General features: G+C 44.7%; 1 protein-coding gene across 1 annotated transcript in view; it reads left to right on the top strand.

Moving 5' to 3' along the window:
* Window positions 1–17217, top strand: part of MDGA1 (MAM domain containing glycosylphosphatidylinositol anchor 1) — a 144001-nt gene that overhangs the window by 83072 nt on the left and 43712 nt on the right. The window contains exons 9-10 of the mRNA XM_053939166.1: window positions 11280–11549; window positions 14876–15027. Coding sequence (XP_053795141.1) covers window positions 11280–11549; window positions 14876–15027 — 422 coding nt within the window. The remainder of the gene's footprint in view (window positions 1–11279; window positions 11550–14875; window positions 15028–17217) is intronic.

The raw sequence follows: 17217 nt of genomic DNA, 5'->3' as shown, positions 1-17217 counted from the left end.
TCACTAGAGAGATCCCAATGGTGCGTGCAGCCATTTAAAATTTCTTTTTGAACTCTTTTAGTTAATGTGTTTTTAATCTGCTTAATGTGGGCTGCATTTGAGTAGTATTACATCTTCAATTAGTCTGTCGTGTGGAAGCAAGCCAGGTTCTTTCCAAAGCCTGAGGATGTTATGACAAGATAGTTACTTTTCTTGTTGCTTTCTCAAGCACTACCTGATTTGTCTGCCAAGGACCCATAAAACTATATTAATCATCATTCGTTTTTAACTTGGAATGTTGCATCCCACATTCATCTTCCATGAGTTTTTTTATGGAATCAGTCAGGAATAAAAAGGTTTATTGCTGTTTGTTCCGAGGTTTCATCTGCTTAGGTTGACCCAATGATTTGGGTTGTACCTCCATAGGCAGTGCTTGCATGGAGGGTACAGAATAATTTTATCTCCCCTGGTGTTCAAAAGGTGCTATCACCTCAAAGGCCCGGCTGGACAAAGTTTTCCCTTTTCTACAGAAAATATCCCTTTTCTACAGAAAGTAGATATTTTACTACTTTCTGTGTAATTTTTAAGATTTTTATGATCCATTGTTAGTCTGCCATTTTTGCACTGATGAATTCAGATCAGGGTACATAGTCCTAGCTAGAGTCTTACACACAGAGGTGGGCTGTCTTTCCTATTCCTCTGGCTTGTATCGCAGATTTAGCCACAAATATTTCCAGATTTAAGTCCACACAGGCTCTTTCCAAAACTGTATGCAGAATTATATTTACTTCCTGCCCGCTATAGTGGGATGTCTCAGCAAATGCTGCTGAAACTGGTTTAAAATGTCCTTTTTACCTGGGATAGCCGATTCTGGGAGGCATTATTATTTGTTACGGAGAGGGCAGAAGGAGAAGGAGGCTGTGTTGCAGTGTGTGCTGGTGCAACCCCTCAGAATGATAATTGCTGATGGATTGACTCAGGCCAGGATTCACTTTCTGATCTTGATGCAGTGGGTCAAAATGAGGCGGTGTCTTAACTTTGGTGTCCCAGGAGAGTTGAGAATGAGAATAATGAAAACTTATGGAACCAAATTCAGATGTTTACATGTTGGACCAAAATCCAAGAATTGGAAGAAGAAATAGTGTGTCCTTCCCACTTGTCCTGCATATCACCTTGGCTGCAGCTGAAGCTCTCCTCGGCCAATGCAAAGAAGTGTCTGTAGGAGACAGGCAAGTGACCACATTGCAGGGATGCTGCTCATCCAAAGAGTTCCTGCTGTACTGGCCCAGTTTGAGGTCAGTCATAGAAAATGGAATGTCACGTCATGGAAAATAGAATGTCACATCAGATTTATCATGTGAATGAGACTGTTAATAAACTTCCCTCTCCTGATCCAAGTCCAGAGGAGATGGGACAGAGCCGATAGCCAGATGGGGAGGTTGAGGAGCAGGCTGCTGTCCTTGAATGGTTGCCAGTTCTCTCACTGGCCTCCTTTCTGTGCCTTCTGCTGCAGAAGAGACCGTGAGCTCTGAAAAGTGGTTTCTGGGAACCCACAACACCTGTGAGTGTCAGAAGTGAAAGTGGTCTCACTCATGCAGGGAAAAGACCGGGGCTACAGGGCTGCACCTGCTTCAGCAGCAGGGCTGGTGTGCCTTGGGAAACACAGAGCCAGTGCCAAGAGAAGACAGGGGGTTTCCAGTGCAGGAGTAAGTCCTCTATAGCTTGAGTCCATATCGTTCTCTGAGGTGGGTGATATCACCCATTCCTGAAGAAATGGGACTGCCAGATCTTCTGCTGTCTCCAAAGGCAGGCAGCATGTTTTGGAATAAAGTGCAGGGAGATGATTCTCTGTAATCAGCAATCTGTTGAAGGTACGTTCATGAAAGGCTATGACAGTACTAATAGGACAAATAAAGTATTTTTTTAGTAATTAATTAATAGAGGAGGAGTTGGGAAAAGGTCCTTATGGATGTCACACCTTTTAAATGCATGCAGGTAATGGTATGAAGGATGGAGGGGAAAAACAGGATGTACAAATGGCAGAGATTGTGGCTGTTTGGTAGCTGGTTTTTTGAAGCTAGTCACTCTTCTGAAAGACCTCAGCCATTTCATCTGAAGACCTCCTGAACCCATCCTCATTTTTCCATCCTTTGCCCGTGATTGATTTGATCTACCTTGATTCATCTGAAAATGATGATGACAATGACGAAGCGGTAACCATCCAGAGAATGACAGTAAAAATGCTTACAGTAAAAAATGTTCTTGCCTCTCCTTTCTCTATGCTATATATACTGATCCCGTGTTTTTAAATTGCATGCATTTCTTGAGTTCCTGTATGCACTGCCCCCCTTGTTACATTAATTCTTATGGGAAAAATTGCTTTGATATCTGTTGACCTCAGCTGTTTCATCTATGAGCCTGAGCGTTTGCCATAAATCTTTTAGTATGAGCATCCTTTCAGCCTCTTTCTGAGCAGTTACGTTTTCATTGTCGTCATCTTCCTCAGATGAATCAAGACCAATCAAGGGTGAAGGATGGAAAAATGGGGTAATGATGGCAGTTAGTAGAGCAGGATATTAAACAACTGGCAGCAAAACTCTGAGGTAGCAGACAGGGAAGTGATGGAGAACTGAGCATTGTCCTATGCAGAATTCTTCATCCTTGGTCCAAATTCCCTGCTAGGCCTGAAGGAGAAGCTGAGGAACAGCCTGATTTTGTGGGGAAGCTTGTCCTCTTCCCACTCTGTAGATGAATGGTGAACCACTGTATTAACTCTTCTTGGTCCAGCTTTGCCCCATGCATCCCTTTAGTTTATTACTGTGAAGAAAGATTTCAAAGTGAACGTATTAAGGAGTGCTGGTTTGTATTTGGTTATATTAATTGCTTTGGATGGCCTTCCTTCCTCTACCAGGCTCTTTCTGACTTGGATCTCTCCCCTTTCCAGCTCTGGTCCCACCTCACCAACATTACAGCATGTCTGATTTTTTAATCAATGTTTCTGATTCTGGCTGTGCTGCATCTCACTTTGCCTGCCTGTTTGGAAAGCAGCTGTGGAGGGATTGTCTTGTGGTCCCAATTTAGTTTTCAAACTGAAAACTGAAGGTGAGGTATTGCTGTGGTCCAGCTGTGAGCAGAAGCCCCTGATCCCCTGCAGCCCTGACAATAACTGCATTTCTAAAGCAGGGGCTCTTCTCTATTTTGACAGGATTGCAGTCCTCAGAGGTACTTTTTTCCGGCAGCCTCCCTGCTTTTAAATTTCAGTTCTTTTATTAAAGGGGTGTAAATATATGGAAGTAATTGAATTGTTACGGCAGCTGACAATGGAACAGGATCTATTGGATTGATGCTTGGAATCAGCAGTCACCTCTGCTCATTGCTCCTCTGGATGGGGCTGCTCTCACCTCCAGGAGTCAAGGGGGAATTCAGACAATTCCTTGTAGGAGACACCTGCATTCTCTGGACATGAGCCCTGGTGGTGGCACTAATTGGACATTTCCTGGAGTCTAAAGATTTCTCAGTGTGTTTGCTATGGGGGATTTGCAGGCTGGTGCCTGTTTTCCTGCCCAGGTGAGCTCTGTTGTGGCACGCAGCAGTTGGAGCACTGGAGGTGTCTCCTGTCCAAGAGCAGAATACGCTGCCCAGGTTTGAGGTGTGTGTTAGACTCAGCTTACTGATCAGCTCATCAAACAAGGTGCACTGGGAGTTCATGAGAGGTTCATAGGGAAGGGGGGCACTGGCTACTTCAATGCATTCACTCCGCTCTGCATTCATCCCACCTAGCAGAGCTGGGAGGGCTGCTTAAGCTCCCTGTGCAGGTACAGGACAGAGGCTTATATGCCAGCTAGGAATTCCTGCCATCTGAATCATCCTCTGGAGATGTCCCTCTCATTTAATAGCCTTGGAGGGAGGTGGCATTCCTAAGATGAATGTTTCAATGAAGAAAAATGTGATAAATTTGGGCTTTAAAGTCCTGCTTCAGCTAGCACCAGGTTTGCTGTCAAACTTGGGGAGGTTATCAGTCCTTTCCCAGTTGCTCCAAATCTTTCTCAGGAATGTGGAGGGCCTATACTAGGATGATGAACTTCATAGATTAGCTGTTTTCCCTCAATTTCACCTTCTTTACACCCTGGGGATAGTACAGAGTTGATTACTAGGACATGAAAACACCTATGGGGAGGACTTGCAGTAGGCTTAAACTGCAGTAAGGGAATTAGGCTAGATGGTAAGAAAAATTACTGACAAACTCTGAAGTAAAAGGAAAGATGTGGATTCTTTGCTTCGTAAAAACCTCATTTATTCTTTCTTGTGGGGTTGATTTTGGTTTTTTTTTTTTTTTTTTCTTTTCCTTAGTTTGCACTGGCAATGAGTTGCTTTATTCCCAGAACTGCCCAGCTGAGTAGCTCACCTATGAATTATTGAATAGTAAGATAACTGTTTCTCTGCCAAAGGTTAATGCATATAGGATGCTTTTAGGGAAAGAATATCATTGGTTGACTGTTAGTGAATGTTTGCATCTAAACTATTTATATGCTGTTGGGAGTGGCCTGTCACTGCCAGCCCAATTTGTTAAACAGAGGCATGTAATAACAGATGAATGGGTATGAGGTGACACCTTGTTGTCTTGTAGAAGACAGGCAGAACCTGAGCGAAGCGTTGGTGGTCTGACACTGCTACACATGGGAGGGCTCCCCTCTTGTGGGTATGTGCATGGGCAGGAGAATGAAGGCTGTGCAGATCCTCCCTGGCTGTCATGCTGCTTCACCATGTTATAATTAGCAAACTTGGTTGTGAGCTAGAGAAAATATTTTCATGTTAGTCTGTGGAAAAAAAAATCTTAAGTTTGGGGTTTTGCTGTTGGTCTGGCAGTACTTGAAGGTATTAGTTTGAAATGTCCACTCTCATCCTCTCTATTTTTCCAGTGAACAACTTGGCTGATTGGGTGGTGCATGGGTGGGGGAAGGTTTAGCAGCATGCAATTCACATATAAATGTGTATGTGTTTTCTGTACATGCAGCATCTTTTTCTACTTATCTTTTTCAATTAGGGGAGTGCACTGTTTTAAAATGAGATGCTAGAAGGTAAGTGAGGCATGGGAATGAGGTGGCTTTAGACTGCAGAAGAATACTTGTCTTTGTAGTGTCTTGTTAGTGTGAATTAATTGGGCAGTGAGTCTGAGTGGCATTCCAGCATTTCTGGGACAGATCTTTTTTTTGAGGAGGCATATCTGTGAGACTAAAGGTCCGGAAATTCCCACCCAGGATGGACTTTCTCCAAAGCACTCTGTAAAGCGAGCAAGGGGTCTCATGTATTAATCAGCACAGTTCATCATGCAGAAGAGGAAATCCCTTAGTAAATCCCTCTTTATTAATAGGTGAAGACTGTTTGAGCTAATTGGCTTGGAAAGTTCAGGGAAGAGGAAAGCAGAAAAGCTGGTAGTGAATACATTTCATTTGCTCTTCTTTTAAAAGCAGTCAACTAGCATAGAACTAAGCATTCTCTGAGCCCTGCCTCTCCAGACCCTGCACTCACTTGTCTAGTAGAAAATTTACTCAAACAAATTTGTTTTCTTTGAAATAACAAAATTTGCAACTTGGCTTTCAAGCACTATGCAAAAACCACATGTTTTATCTCTTCATACATGGAGAGACTGAAGTGCAAAGGCAAAAGTCATATAAGATAAAAGAATGAGATTTGGCTTTCAGCTGAAACAGGCTGAGCAAGCCTTCCTGGATCTCCCATCTTCTAACTACACACTTATATATTCAATAAGCATATGAGACTGGGCTTGTAAATATGGGTTGGATATTTGTCTGCACATGGAAAACTGTTGATGCCGAATGTGTGTTCCTAGGGTTTGGGGTGTAGGTGCAGTTGCAAGGAACAGAATTGCTCAGCTGTGATTTCCCAGCCTTGTGACAATAAAAGAGCTTCCCCTCTTGTTCAGGTAGAGAGTTCTGGTCTCTCCTGGAGCTGAAACCATGGAGTTTTCTTCCTGCTGTGAGAAAAGGGTTGCAGTATATTTGCTGTCTGTGATATCTTTATTACCCCAGGTTATGGTGCTGGGGGTTAGAAAAGGGAGGCATCCTTTGCTGAGGTTTCTTTGGTTTTCTAGAGAAGATTAGGGAAGACTGCATCCAGCAGTCTGCAAAAGGATACCTGTAAGAAATTACATGGATCTTGGATTGAAACATATAGGTCTCATAAGGTCCACATAGATGTCTGTGCTGATTTTCTTTCTAGAGAAAGAAATTACTTCCTGTTGTCATTAGCTTCTTCTGGTAACGAGACACAGCTAAGAATTGTAACTAACCACTATGTGCAATCTTTCATGGCAGGTTATCTGTGTGTTGTTTGCAATGTTAATCCTACAAATGGTTGGTCAGTTGGGTCTCACCAAGGGACATGGTGAAGACGAAAGTCAGGAGTCCCACTGGTGCTGTGATGCATGGCTAAGCTTTGAGGTAGTCAGTCAGCAGGGTGGGATGAGAGCTGCTGAAATTAAGCAGCTTTCTAATCTAGCACAGCTTTCTATTTTCATCACTTGTGTTACGTACTGCACTGTCTAGATTTAAATAAAAATTTAAAGACTGGTTCTGGAGGATAGAGGAGAGGTGTTTCTCACAGAAAAGGAAGACTAGGCTAAGAGCGGAAGGAACAGGATATGGGTCACAATATGGAAAGTATAGTGAAGGTGAGGATGAAGGACTCCTGCACTTCTTTTGTCTGATCTCTGTGTGTGTGACCTTGATTAGGGCATCTTTCTCTTCGTGCCTTTCCTTTTCCCCATGACATTACTGTGCTGTGGTTCTCTTTGCAGCAGAGGAAGTATTGTGGGAAGTAAATTCCTGTAGCAAAATAAGAATGTAGCAGCCCATGGCTGCACACACTAGTTCAATGTTGGCAGCTCACCACCCGCAGAGATGGCAGTTGTCAGCTGTACATGGCTACATGGGGGACAAGGCTGCTTGTGAGTCAGAAAGCAGATTATGAGAGAGCTCCCTAGCTCTGACAACCTTTCCAAAACAAGCCAGCATTGGGGATTTTATCAGGTTATGCTATTCACTGTTACCAAACTGCAGTGGGGAAGCAGAGTTGGCATGTGTCTTGCATAGAAGTGTTGTCCTGTGATGTCTAGGATGTTCAACCTTCTCAGTTATTGCCTGAATAATTTGTGTGAGGTCTGTTCACTCAATGCTCCCCTGTTTTGCAGATCCTGGCTTGTCTTTAAGCTTGTCACTGATTTCTGTGCATGAATCCACTTCAACAGGCCCCTTTCTTTGCCTTTCATCCATACTGAATTGAGTAGCCTCATGACAACATTGCCAGTTGCTAATTTAAGGGAAATTGTTTATTATGTATTTACCCCATGAGTAAAAAGCTCCAAAGTGCATCTCTGCTCTCCTGGGATGCTCTGACTTCATCACTGGTGAAAGAAACATCTTTGCCTTCTCGAAGCATCTTAATTTGATGGGAACCTGCAGCAATCTGACAGCATTGCAAGGGCCAAGTAACCCTTGCTGAGCTATGCCCAAGCAGGACAGCACAGTGACAGTGAAAGGAGAGACTGTGGTCTCTCCACTGAGCCCTTCAGCTCTTGTAAAGAAAAGCTCTAGTTTAGTTTTACCCTTTCGCAAGGCTAAAACTGAAACAGACTTAAACCAAGCAGACTATAAACTGTGAGAAGGCACTTCTCACTCAACTAGGAGGATAAGCATTTCTGTTCTGGTTATTTCCAGTAAAACTAAGAAAATAAGAGGTTATTGGGACACAAAGAAACACTCCTTGGTGCTTGACATTTCACTGTTGTACTTCCCTCACCGCTAACCTTCATCACTGTGAGCAACATTAGCTTACCAGCCCTTTGGTGCAGAGCATGCTCTGGCTCACAGCAAGGAGCTGCCTGCAGCCCAGCTTTGCTTTAGGGTGCCTGGCACACTGGAGTAGGTTGCCTGTGTTTGGCTCATTGGAATTGCTCCTAACTAGCTAATTCTGCTGCAAAGGCAGACCGCCCTGCCTTGTGTTTCACAGCAGCGGCATCTTAACAAGGTTGGTGGAGGGCCCTCACTTCAACACTGCCTCTTTACCCCTTTCATCACAGCTGTTGCCAGCAAGCTCTTCTAGAGTTAAGCTGTATGCTGAGAGAGAACAGTAATTGTCTGGATTTGTTTGCTGTGTTTCTTGCCAAGGGATCCTGAAGCTCTCTATGTGCACAGAGGTTTTTTTACCTTCTGGAAGCCTAGCAACTTGCTGCCTGCAATGTGGAGGCTGCTTAAAAGAGCACTTCTGGTACAGGTGCTGGGTTTCAAGGGAGATATAGGAAGGCATTTGAGGAGCCTCTGGATGAGGACTCACCTTTGGAACTGGGCTAAAAACTTAAAGAGCATCATAGCAGCTTAATAAGCCAGAATAGCCAAATACAACCTCCTTATAGCCAGCAGAAATGCTGCTCCCCTGTGAGTATAAGAAGCACCTTGAAAATCACTATCCTTTTTGCAGCTCCCTAAAGGTGTCTGTGCAGGGCTCATATCACAGGTCTCTCCTCCAAGACAGCCCCCATGTCAGGTATACTGGAGCTGTTCAGTTCCTAGTTCTGGGGAGCAGCAGCACCAGCTCATTTAAACAAGCTTTCTTTTGCCTTTAAGCCAGAGAAAAAGAACAGAAACAGAAAAGGCTGTGTTGTTAGCGGTGAGGTTTTACAGACTGAATCCCTGCCTTTGTGGTGAGTCTGCCTTTTGTGTGTAATCTCCTTGAACAAGTGTGAACTCCCCAGTAGGCATTGGAGGCCAGAGCTGATGTCTGGCTCTGTAATTGCTGTTGACCTTCCTTTGTTTTCATATCCATTGGGAACCTTGGGGAATAACTGACCCTGGTGCAGTTCTCTATACTTTTTAGTGATGGGATAACCTGCTTCAGCTCTCTCTCCAGAAAACCCAGGAGCTCCAGGACTACCTGCAGAGTTAATACTCATTGGGTGTTTTCTAGTGCCAGAGACAAGAGGAGAAAATATAATCAATTTTTAATTGATAGACACTTTCAGACATTCCCTTTGCAAGATAGTAACACAGCTCTGGAGCCTATCCCAGTGCAAATCAAGTAAATTCCATTTTTCAGCTGAAGAAGATTAAATATCTTCTGCATCCTTGGCTGCCCTGCTGTTCCAGTGACCTAAGGAAGCCTCTGGAACATCCCAGCCCTGTTCCTCTGTGACCCTTTACCAGCCCCAGATACTCCCGCAGTGAGGCCCAGGAGGGCACTTTCCTTGCAGCATATGTCCTTGCTGGTGGCACTTTGTCCAGTTTCAGACTTTTCCTCTGTCCCAGCCCCATACCTGGCACAGTTAGATTCAGTGAGGGAAGCTGCTTTCCGACCCCTCTCTCTCCTCCTCAGGTGACAGACTGCTCTGAGTACATCTGAAGAGGCTGTGCCATTTTTTTCAAGCCTTCTTTTTTCTCTTCTCTCCCCTTTTTCTCTTTCTTTTCCCTATATCACCAGCTGGCCTAGATTATAATGTGAGACCCCACTGGCTTCAATTAAGGATCAGATGTGACTGAAGAAATGGGATAGCAGCTAGGGATGGAGATGATAGATGCATGGCACTAGGTCTAATCAAACAACTTCTCACATTATTCTCACTGTGAGGTGGGAGACGTGTGAGCCAAAGGCAAGTCAGCACTAGAAGCACTTGCAGAGACACATCCCCAGGAAAGCCATCCATAATGAGCTGACCGTGCCACTCAGCACGGCAGCCTCAGCTCAGGCAAGGGCTGCTTTTAATCCACCTAAGCGCAGCAAAGGGCCCAAAGACTTAGAGAACAAGGTACCTTGAAAACAATCAGCCACATCAAACAAAGGCTGCCAGGTGGAAGGGATGATGGGGATGATTTTACACAGGATACCCACAGATTCATTTGTGCCCCCTGCAGATGGGACACTGCATGCCCACATGTGAGACAGTGCATGCAGCACCTTCATCTGTGGAGAAGATAGATATGTCACTAGTGTCACAGAGCTGTTGGGTCTTGCTGGAGTCAGGCTATGGAAGAAGACTGGTGTGCCAAAGCCCTTCCCAGCATAGCTCTATTCAGGGCAGCAGGGATGCAGAGTGACCCATGGTTGTTGGTGGACCTGTGTCTGTGGCGCTGCAGATGCTGGGTATTGCAGGTTTCTGGGCCTGGCTGTGCTTGGCAACTCTATGGACTTATAGAGGAGGCAGATGCTCTGTCGATCTGTCAGGCATAGAAACTGTGGAAAAGCACTTGCTTTGAACCTGCAGAAGGTCAGTTGTGATTGTACTGAAACTGCTATAAATCAGTTCTCCCTCTTACATTCAGCCTAACAGCTGTTTGTGTTCAGGAAGCTTTTCTCATTTTAGATTGAGAGCTTCTGTTTATCCCCACGCTGTAATGTTTTAATTAAGAATTTATTGCAAGTGAAACATGTCTATCAGAGACAGTGGGAATTTAAGTCCTCTTTCATTGCATTAAATACGGAATAACTCAAACAGTACCAATCCAACTTTCTCCTTGCTGTGCCTCAACCATGCCCAAAGCATGAAGTTCCCATAATTTTTTACAAGTGCTAAAGAACTGCAAAAGACATAGTAGTCTCCCTTTGCTAAGGAGGTGAGCACACATCACCATTCCCATTCTCACGCTACTGGCAGAGAAGCTGACACGGATAGATGTGACTCACCTCCCAACATCAGGGAATTGTTCCTAGAGATAAAAATAGGACCCAGAGTCCCTGTAGTCATTGCATAATGTGTTGTATTGATGTATTTGGGAGGGGCCCTCCAAAACCCTTTCAGGTCTGTGGGGAGAGCCAGTGCAGATCTCTCCATCTAAACATAGCGTTCTTGATAACCCTGCCAAACATTGACAAGAAGAAATGACTGCTTGGGAACTTACCTGCCTGCTCAGGGAGTGCATTTTATGCTGTATAATAGGACTAGTCATTCTGATTAGATCTGAGGATTGAATCCAAGCTGTGATACAGCTGCTGGTGTTGCACTTCTCACATGAGAGAGCAGAGCTTGGTAGCTCCTCCAAGCAGTGCTCAGTGTGGGATGAGCACTTTGCTAAAGGTTATCCTACCTCATAAGTGGGAGAGAGGTAGAATGTGGCTTCAGCCCAGTCAGAAGGGAATGTCAGACGACTGTTGCTTTTGGTGTGATGGATCCTGGCTTCAACCCCTTGGAAATCATAGGTACCTGTCTTGTCAAAGGTGGTCGGGGTAACCGTGCTGGGTGAGGCAGCTGCTCCCTGATGGCATCCCTGTCTGTTGCTCTGTTGGGTCTCCAGTCCCCCCCGTGGTGGAGCCGGCCTTCCAGGACGTACGGCAGGGCATGGGGCACAGCGTCACCCTGCGCTGCACCATGCTCAAGGGCAGTCCCATGAAGGTGGCCACCTCCGTCTGGCGCTTCAACGGGAGCCTCCTGGCGCAGCCCCTGGCAGAGCAGCAGGACTACTCGGAGCTCAAGGTGGACAGTGTCAGCCGGGAGACCAGTGGGAGCTACGAGTGCAGCATTTCCAACGACGTGGGGGTCTCCACCTGCCTCTTCCAGGTGTCTGGTAAGTCACAGAATGCACATCAGAGCAAGCTGTTGGATGGGGAAGCTTGCTCCTCATAAACTGGTGCCACTACAGTGCCTCTGTTGTTTCCTCTGCGCCCAGCATTCTGTTCAGGAGGAATAATTTTCCATAAGCAAGCAGGGAGATATGTCTCCATCATTCAGGCAGATGGACCTGGAGCTGGCTAAGTGCTAGCCCCTGTTAGATTTTAGCAGTGTTTGACCACTTACAGGACTTAAACTCAAGGCCACAATCAGCTGTCAAGCTTGGACAACCTGTATCATCAATAAGTATTGACCAACGGGAAGTGAAAAGCTCTGTACATCCCTCTAACAGGCTCCAAACCATCTGATTTCTTCTTTAAAAGCAAATGAACAAAGAAACAAAAACTGTATTATGTATTCCTGTGCCTTCTCTATGACTCCTGTCTGTCTGTCTCACAGTGCTTTCTAGAAAAAACATGAGCTGGGAATGGTTGCTAGTACACAGTGGACTTGCTGCTCACAGTTTTCTTTGAATCCATCATCCATTGTAACAGGCCTCCTCTGCAGCACCTGCAACTGCATAGAGGGATGGCAGACTTATAGCATCTAAAACTGCACATCTGACCTGGCTTCTCCAGCTGATCATTAAATCTGCTTTTCCCATGACCCCAGAACTGACTTGGGCACAATTTTCAATTAAAGCTCTCCCATGAAGTTGCCTTAATAAGCAATAAATTCAGTCCAAATACTCAGGTTTGAGTCCAGGGCCAATTTATAATGCTTTTCAAGCCTGGATTGAAAAAAAAAAAAAATGAGAATGAGTAACATCCAGAGAGACCTGATTTTGAAGTAGGCCTTTCCTAGGGTTTGGGAAAGCTCAAGTATGCTGTAACTCTGGGATGCTTACAGAAATTGGGGAACCCAAACTACTTCTACTATTTGGGTCCCTTTTCAGGACCTTGTCTCACCCCTTGAGATTTCCTGGCATTTGTCTCGTAGCGAATTTTGCTTTAAAGCTTTGGCCCTCTCTACCCTCTCTACCCTTTTCATATGCTTGTAACTCTCACATCATTAAGTGATAGCAAACTATACTCCTCTATGAGCCATCACAGAAAACTGCATCTCTGTCAAGCCTAGGAATGCTCCCAGGAATTTCTTGCTGGTGGCAGCAACAAATACATATTGGCACCTGGTGTGCCATGCTGTGCCTGAGATAAGATCCCCTCAGCAGAAAGCAGGATTCATGCCTAGAGACCACTGATCAGGAAAGCAGCAAGCCTTTATTTTTCCTGCATCCCTTCTCCTTTTCCAAGACATTGATATCTGATTATAGCTGTTCAACTCCAGACATCTCTGCCTGTGTCCTGCACAGTTACAAATTAATTAGATCTTCTGAGCCTATAGAGCAACCTGAAAAATATTCCAGTGACTAGACTGCTCTACTTGGACTCAGGATTGCTGGAGTTTTAATTTCCATCAGCCACAGCCTTCCCATCTGAGCAGAGAAAGTGGCATGGTCTCTTTTTTTTCTGCTTCTTCTCTGTGGAAAAAAATACCACAAACCTTTTTATATGACAGAAAGTGACTCATTTTTGACTGTGGGGTGTTCAGATGCACTGAAAATACAGTACATGTATCTGACCAGGATTGGATTATTTTCTTCTATGGACGAGTGATTAGCTTTCTGAAATGTTTTGGAAGGATAGCGAAACATCCAACCCATTCCTCTTGAGGAAGTTATCAGAGCAGCCCATACTCTTCATCATCTGCTCCCTCACTAGCCACAAGGACAGAAGAGCCTGAAAGAGAGACGGGGATAATCTTCAGCTCTTCCCATCAGCTGAAAGCAAAAGACAAAACTTTCCAGCAGTAGTAAAGCCTTCCAGAAGGAAGTTCTGAAAGTATTTTGATATGCAGCATTTCCATCAAAAAGCGCTTGTTTTTTCTAGCTTCTATCTTGGAGTCAATTAATAATGAATTAATATCATGCAAGATGATGATTATTATCAGTTCTGATTTTATTTCAAAATCCATTATAAAGCTTGACTTCCATAGTCAATACAAGTTGAATAAGCAGCAATTAGTCTCTGAGGTGGTTCTGAACTTCTTGCTTGTGCAAAAATTCAAGTCAATAAAAATAATAAGAGAAAAAGGACTTGGAAATAAATATCAATATTATACATTTGAGTTCATAAAAAATAAACATTGAATCCTGTCAAGCCTAATTATAACCAGACAGAATGGCAGGGCCAGTGATTCAAGTGAAAAGGTGCAGCAGACATCCTGAGGAGATGGTGTTTATTCCTGCTCTCCAGCATCCCTTGCTGCCCAGGCATCTTTCTGGTCTCTGCTGTTTCAGACTGGATCTGAACCTAGACACTTGAGCTTTCATTCAGGTCCAACTCCTGCCTGGCTTTGGACAGGACTTGCCAAAAACTGAAGTTCAGTGGGTGAAATGATCGTAATTTCAAATAGGTCAAAACTAGTTGTGGGTAAGACCTCAAGTTGCCTGTGCTCCCTGTGCATTAGTCCTCCAGCTGCTGGGCTGCATGGCACGAGCCTTCAAATTCTGTTTGGTCGTGGTTCAGGAAAGAAACTGCTGGGGAAATGACAGTTAGTCCCTTCTTCTCTGAACTGCTCGTTTTCTCTCTGGTATGTTTTTCCTTCTGTGTTTCCCTTCTCCTGCTGCACTTTGTTTTTAAGGAGAGACATGGGTTTGAAAAAGACATCTTCACCCCTGCCAAAGCTCCCACTGCTTTTACCCAGGCTGAGGTCAGTGTCCTCTTTGCTGCTGAGTTGACTGTTGTGTTACAAAGAGGCTGGAGCACTGTGTTGCCAAGGCAGGGGAGATGCAGAAGGAGAAAGGTCTCCTTTTTAATGCCATGGTCTCTGTGATAAATAACACTTTTCCTGTGACCTACTGGCCAAATGATCTTTCCTCAGGGTTTGTTAGCAGGAGTCTCTGTAAAGCAGCAGATGAAACGGGAGAAATGCCAGTTTAAAGCTGTTACTTCAATCTAAACTACAAAGCAAGAGAGAAAAGATTAGAGCTGGTTCCAGCTGGAGAACTGAAGTTGTTCCCACCTTCTCAGGTGCTGGTCGTGTCCCACTGGTGTTGCAGGGCTGCTAATCCTCCCAACAGTTTAGGCTGTGAAAGCGGTAGTGATTCACAGAAAATAGTGGCACATTTGTGCAAAGTAAAGGTGTTCATTGTGTTAGAGGCAGGTCGATAAGCTGGGTAAGTGGAGCTCTTCCACTCTCACCATGTCTCTCTGCAATTTTTGTTCCCCTTGATCCCACTCTTTTACTTTCCTCCCTCTTTTTTCTTTTTTTCCCCTCCAGCAAAAGCTTATAGCCCAGAGTTTTACTATGACACTCCCAACCCCACCTTGAGCCAGAAGCAATCCAAGAATTACTCTTACGTCTTGCAGTGGACCCAAAAGGAGCCTGATGCTGTGGATCCCATCCTCAAGTACCGCCTGGAAGTCCGGCAGGTAAGGTCTGCTCTCCTGGAGCCCCAGCATATGGCCTTTCAGGAGGCAATTACATCAGTGTTTCCTTGCTGATTAAGAGCTGAAAGTGATGAAATTGGCAGATCCTGATGGTCTTGCACTTTCCCCACTGAATGGAAGAGACAGGCCAAGTGCACAACTCGGTGCTCACTTTTACCTCTGGGGTTGGGTACAGTCAAGGTCTTTCAAAGCCCTGCGGCCCCCATTGTGCTGTTCATGCTCAGTGTTTTGAATGGGGTTTTAGTGGGAACAATGCCTTATAGTCATTAGTTGGTGGTGTAGATTTTGTAGGCCAAAGATTCAAACGAGTGGAATTCCATCCTCCTCACTCGTATGGAAAAAGGGAATAAGCTGAAGAGCTCTCCAGGCAGGAACTGCAGGAAAAAGTCAATGAATGTTTGTGTTGCAGAAGGGCTTTCATCCTGTCACACTAACTAAGCTATTTGGACTGTATGAACTCTGCAGGGGAAGTGAAGTGGGTTTCAAGGTTTCCGAGTTTGAAGGAAAATCATACTAGGGGTTGGGGGCTGGGGTAGAGAACTGAATGAAATTTGAAGACACCACTGGCTGGAGAAGGTTAGGAAAAACAGTTTGATGTTTTTAAAGAGCACATTATCTTAACAGGATTGCCAGGTGCTTTCATCCATGCCCAGCAAAGCGCCCACACTCAACATTTTTGAAAAATGGAGACACATAAAATTGGTTGTTCGTGCCATTCAGCGGTGGCTGAGAAGCAAATGCATTTTGTTTACTGTAGATAGAAAACAAAATAATTAAAAAGATTCAAGTGTCTCTTTCCTCTAGTTCTGCACAGTAGGCTCCAGTTTTATGTCTCCATTTGATTGTGAGCTCTCTGGGGTGGGACAGCCTTTGTTTGTTACTCACACCGTATGCAGCACGTTGTCAGTACTTAATAATAATACAGGACCCGGGGGAGCCTCTAATAATGAATGCAGTTTGTCATAGTAGATCTTCCCTCTGAGCCAAGTTTTGCTATTATCAGCACTGCAATTCAATGAACAAATCTGTGGGTTTTATCTTTCTCCAGTAAGTTGAGTTTTTTTGTTTTTGCACAGTGTCTAAAAGTAATCTTGGTTCTATCCTTCATTGAGCTCCTACTAAAAGGGATCAAGAAAAGGGAAAATCACTTTTCTGCTTTAAGTTACGACATGGAGGGAGCTGAGTGCCATGCACATTTCAACACACACACCCAGTTTGGTTCATACCCCATTGGTTACTGCTGTTACTGCTTTGCAGCATCTCGACAGAGCTGTGACTATTGAGTGTTGTGTTTTAGAGGAGCATGATACTGAGGCCCTGCTGTAGCCCAGTCATATGTATGGGAAAGCTCTTAGAAATGGCTACAGGTGTCATCATGGTGGCCTGGGACTGAATAAGGAAAGACAGAGAGAGGAGGAGAGAGAGAAGCTTTGTTCCCAGTTATGTCAAGCATGAGAAGGAAATACTTTGTTGTGATACTGCTGTAAAAAATGAGCCCCGCCCTGGCTGAAACTAAGACACATTGGAAAAGGTTTTCATGGTATTGCCTCCTCCTGGCTTTTCTCCAATGCAAACACTTGCATTTCATGGTGAGGTCTCCACCTCCATGAGCCATATTGAGGTCTTATGGAGCCCTTTTCATTTCCTTGTCCCAGAGGATCACATCCCCTCTCACATCCAGCCTGCTGCTTCCCTCTGTTCATGTGCTGCCTTCCCACTGTTTTCACTATGACGTCTCACTTGGGCTCCAAGCAGCCTTGTGACACCTTCTGACCATTCACTCCTTCCCTTGCTCCATCACCTCCTCTCATGTCCTGCAGATTCTGCTGCTTTATTGCACCTTCTTCTCTGTGCTGGGGCCCCTGGACTAAGCTGTGCATCCTTCTGTTCCATTGTTGGACTGCAAAACATAGTGGCCTTAGTGAATATAACTGAAAAGCTCAAAAGCCTAAAAGTGTTACTGACTGGAGAGCGCTTAAGAAAGGGGATTTGTCTGCCTGAGTGTGGAGCTGCTGTTTGCCTGTGCACACTCCTCACTGGATATGCTGGCTTTCCAGGCACTAGCTGTGGTAGCACAAAAATCCTCCTAGAGAGCTCGGATTGAAGTAGAATATTCTCCTTAGGTGAAACGGGCCTTACACGTGGCCAGACACAACTGATCTCTTGCCAGCA

The sequence above is a fragment of the Vidua chalybeata genome, chromosome 3 (assembly GCF_026979565.1).
Source record: "Vidua chalybeata isolate OUT-0048 chromosome 3, bVidCha1 merged haplotype, whole genome shotgun sequence".
NCBI classification, from domain to species: Eukaryota; Metazoa; Chordata; class Aves; order Passeriformes; family Viduidae; genus Vidua; species Vidua chalybeata.
The sequence above is the reverse complement of the archived record's forward strand: the minus strand, read 5'-3'. Positions and strand labels throughout refer to the sequence as shown.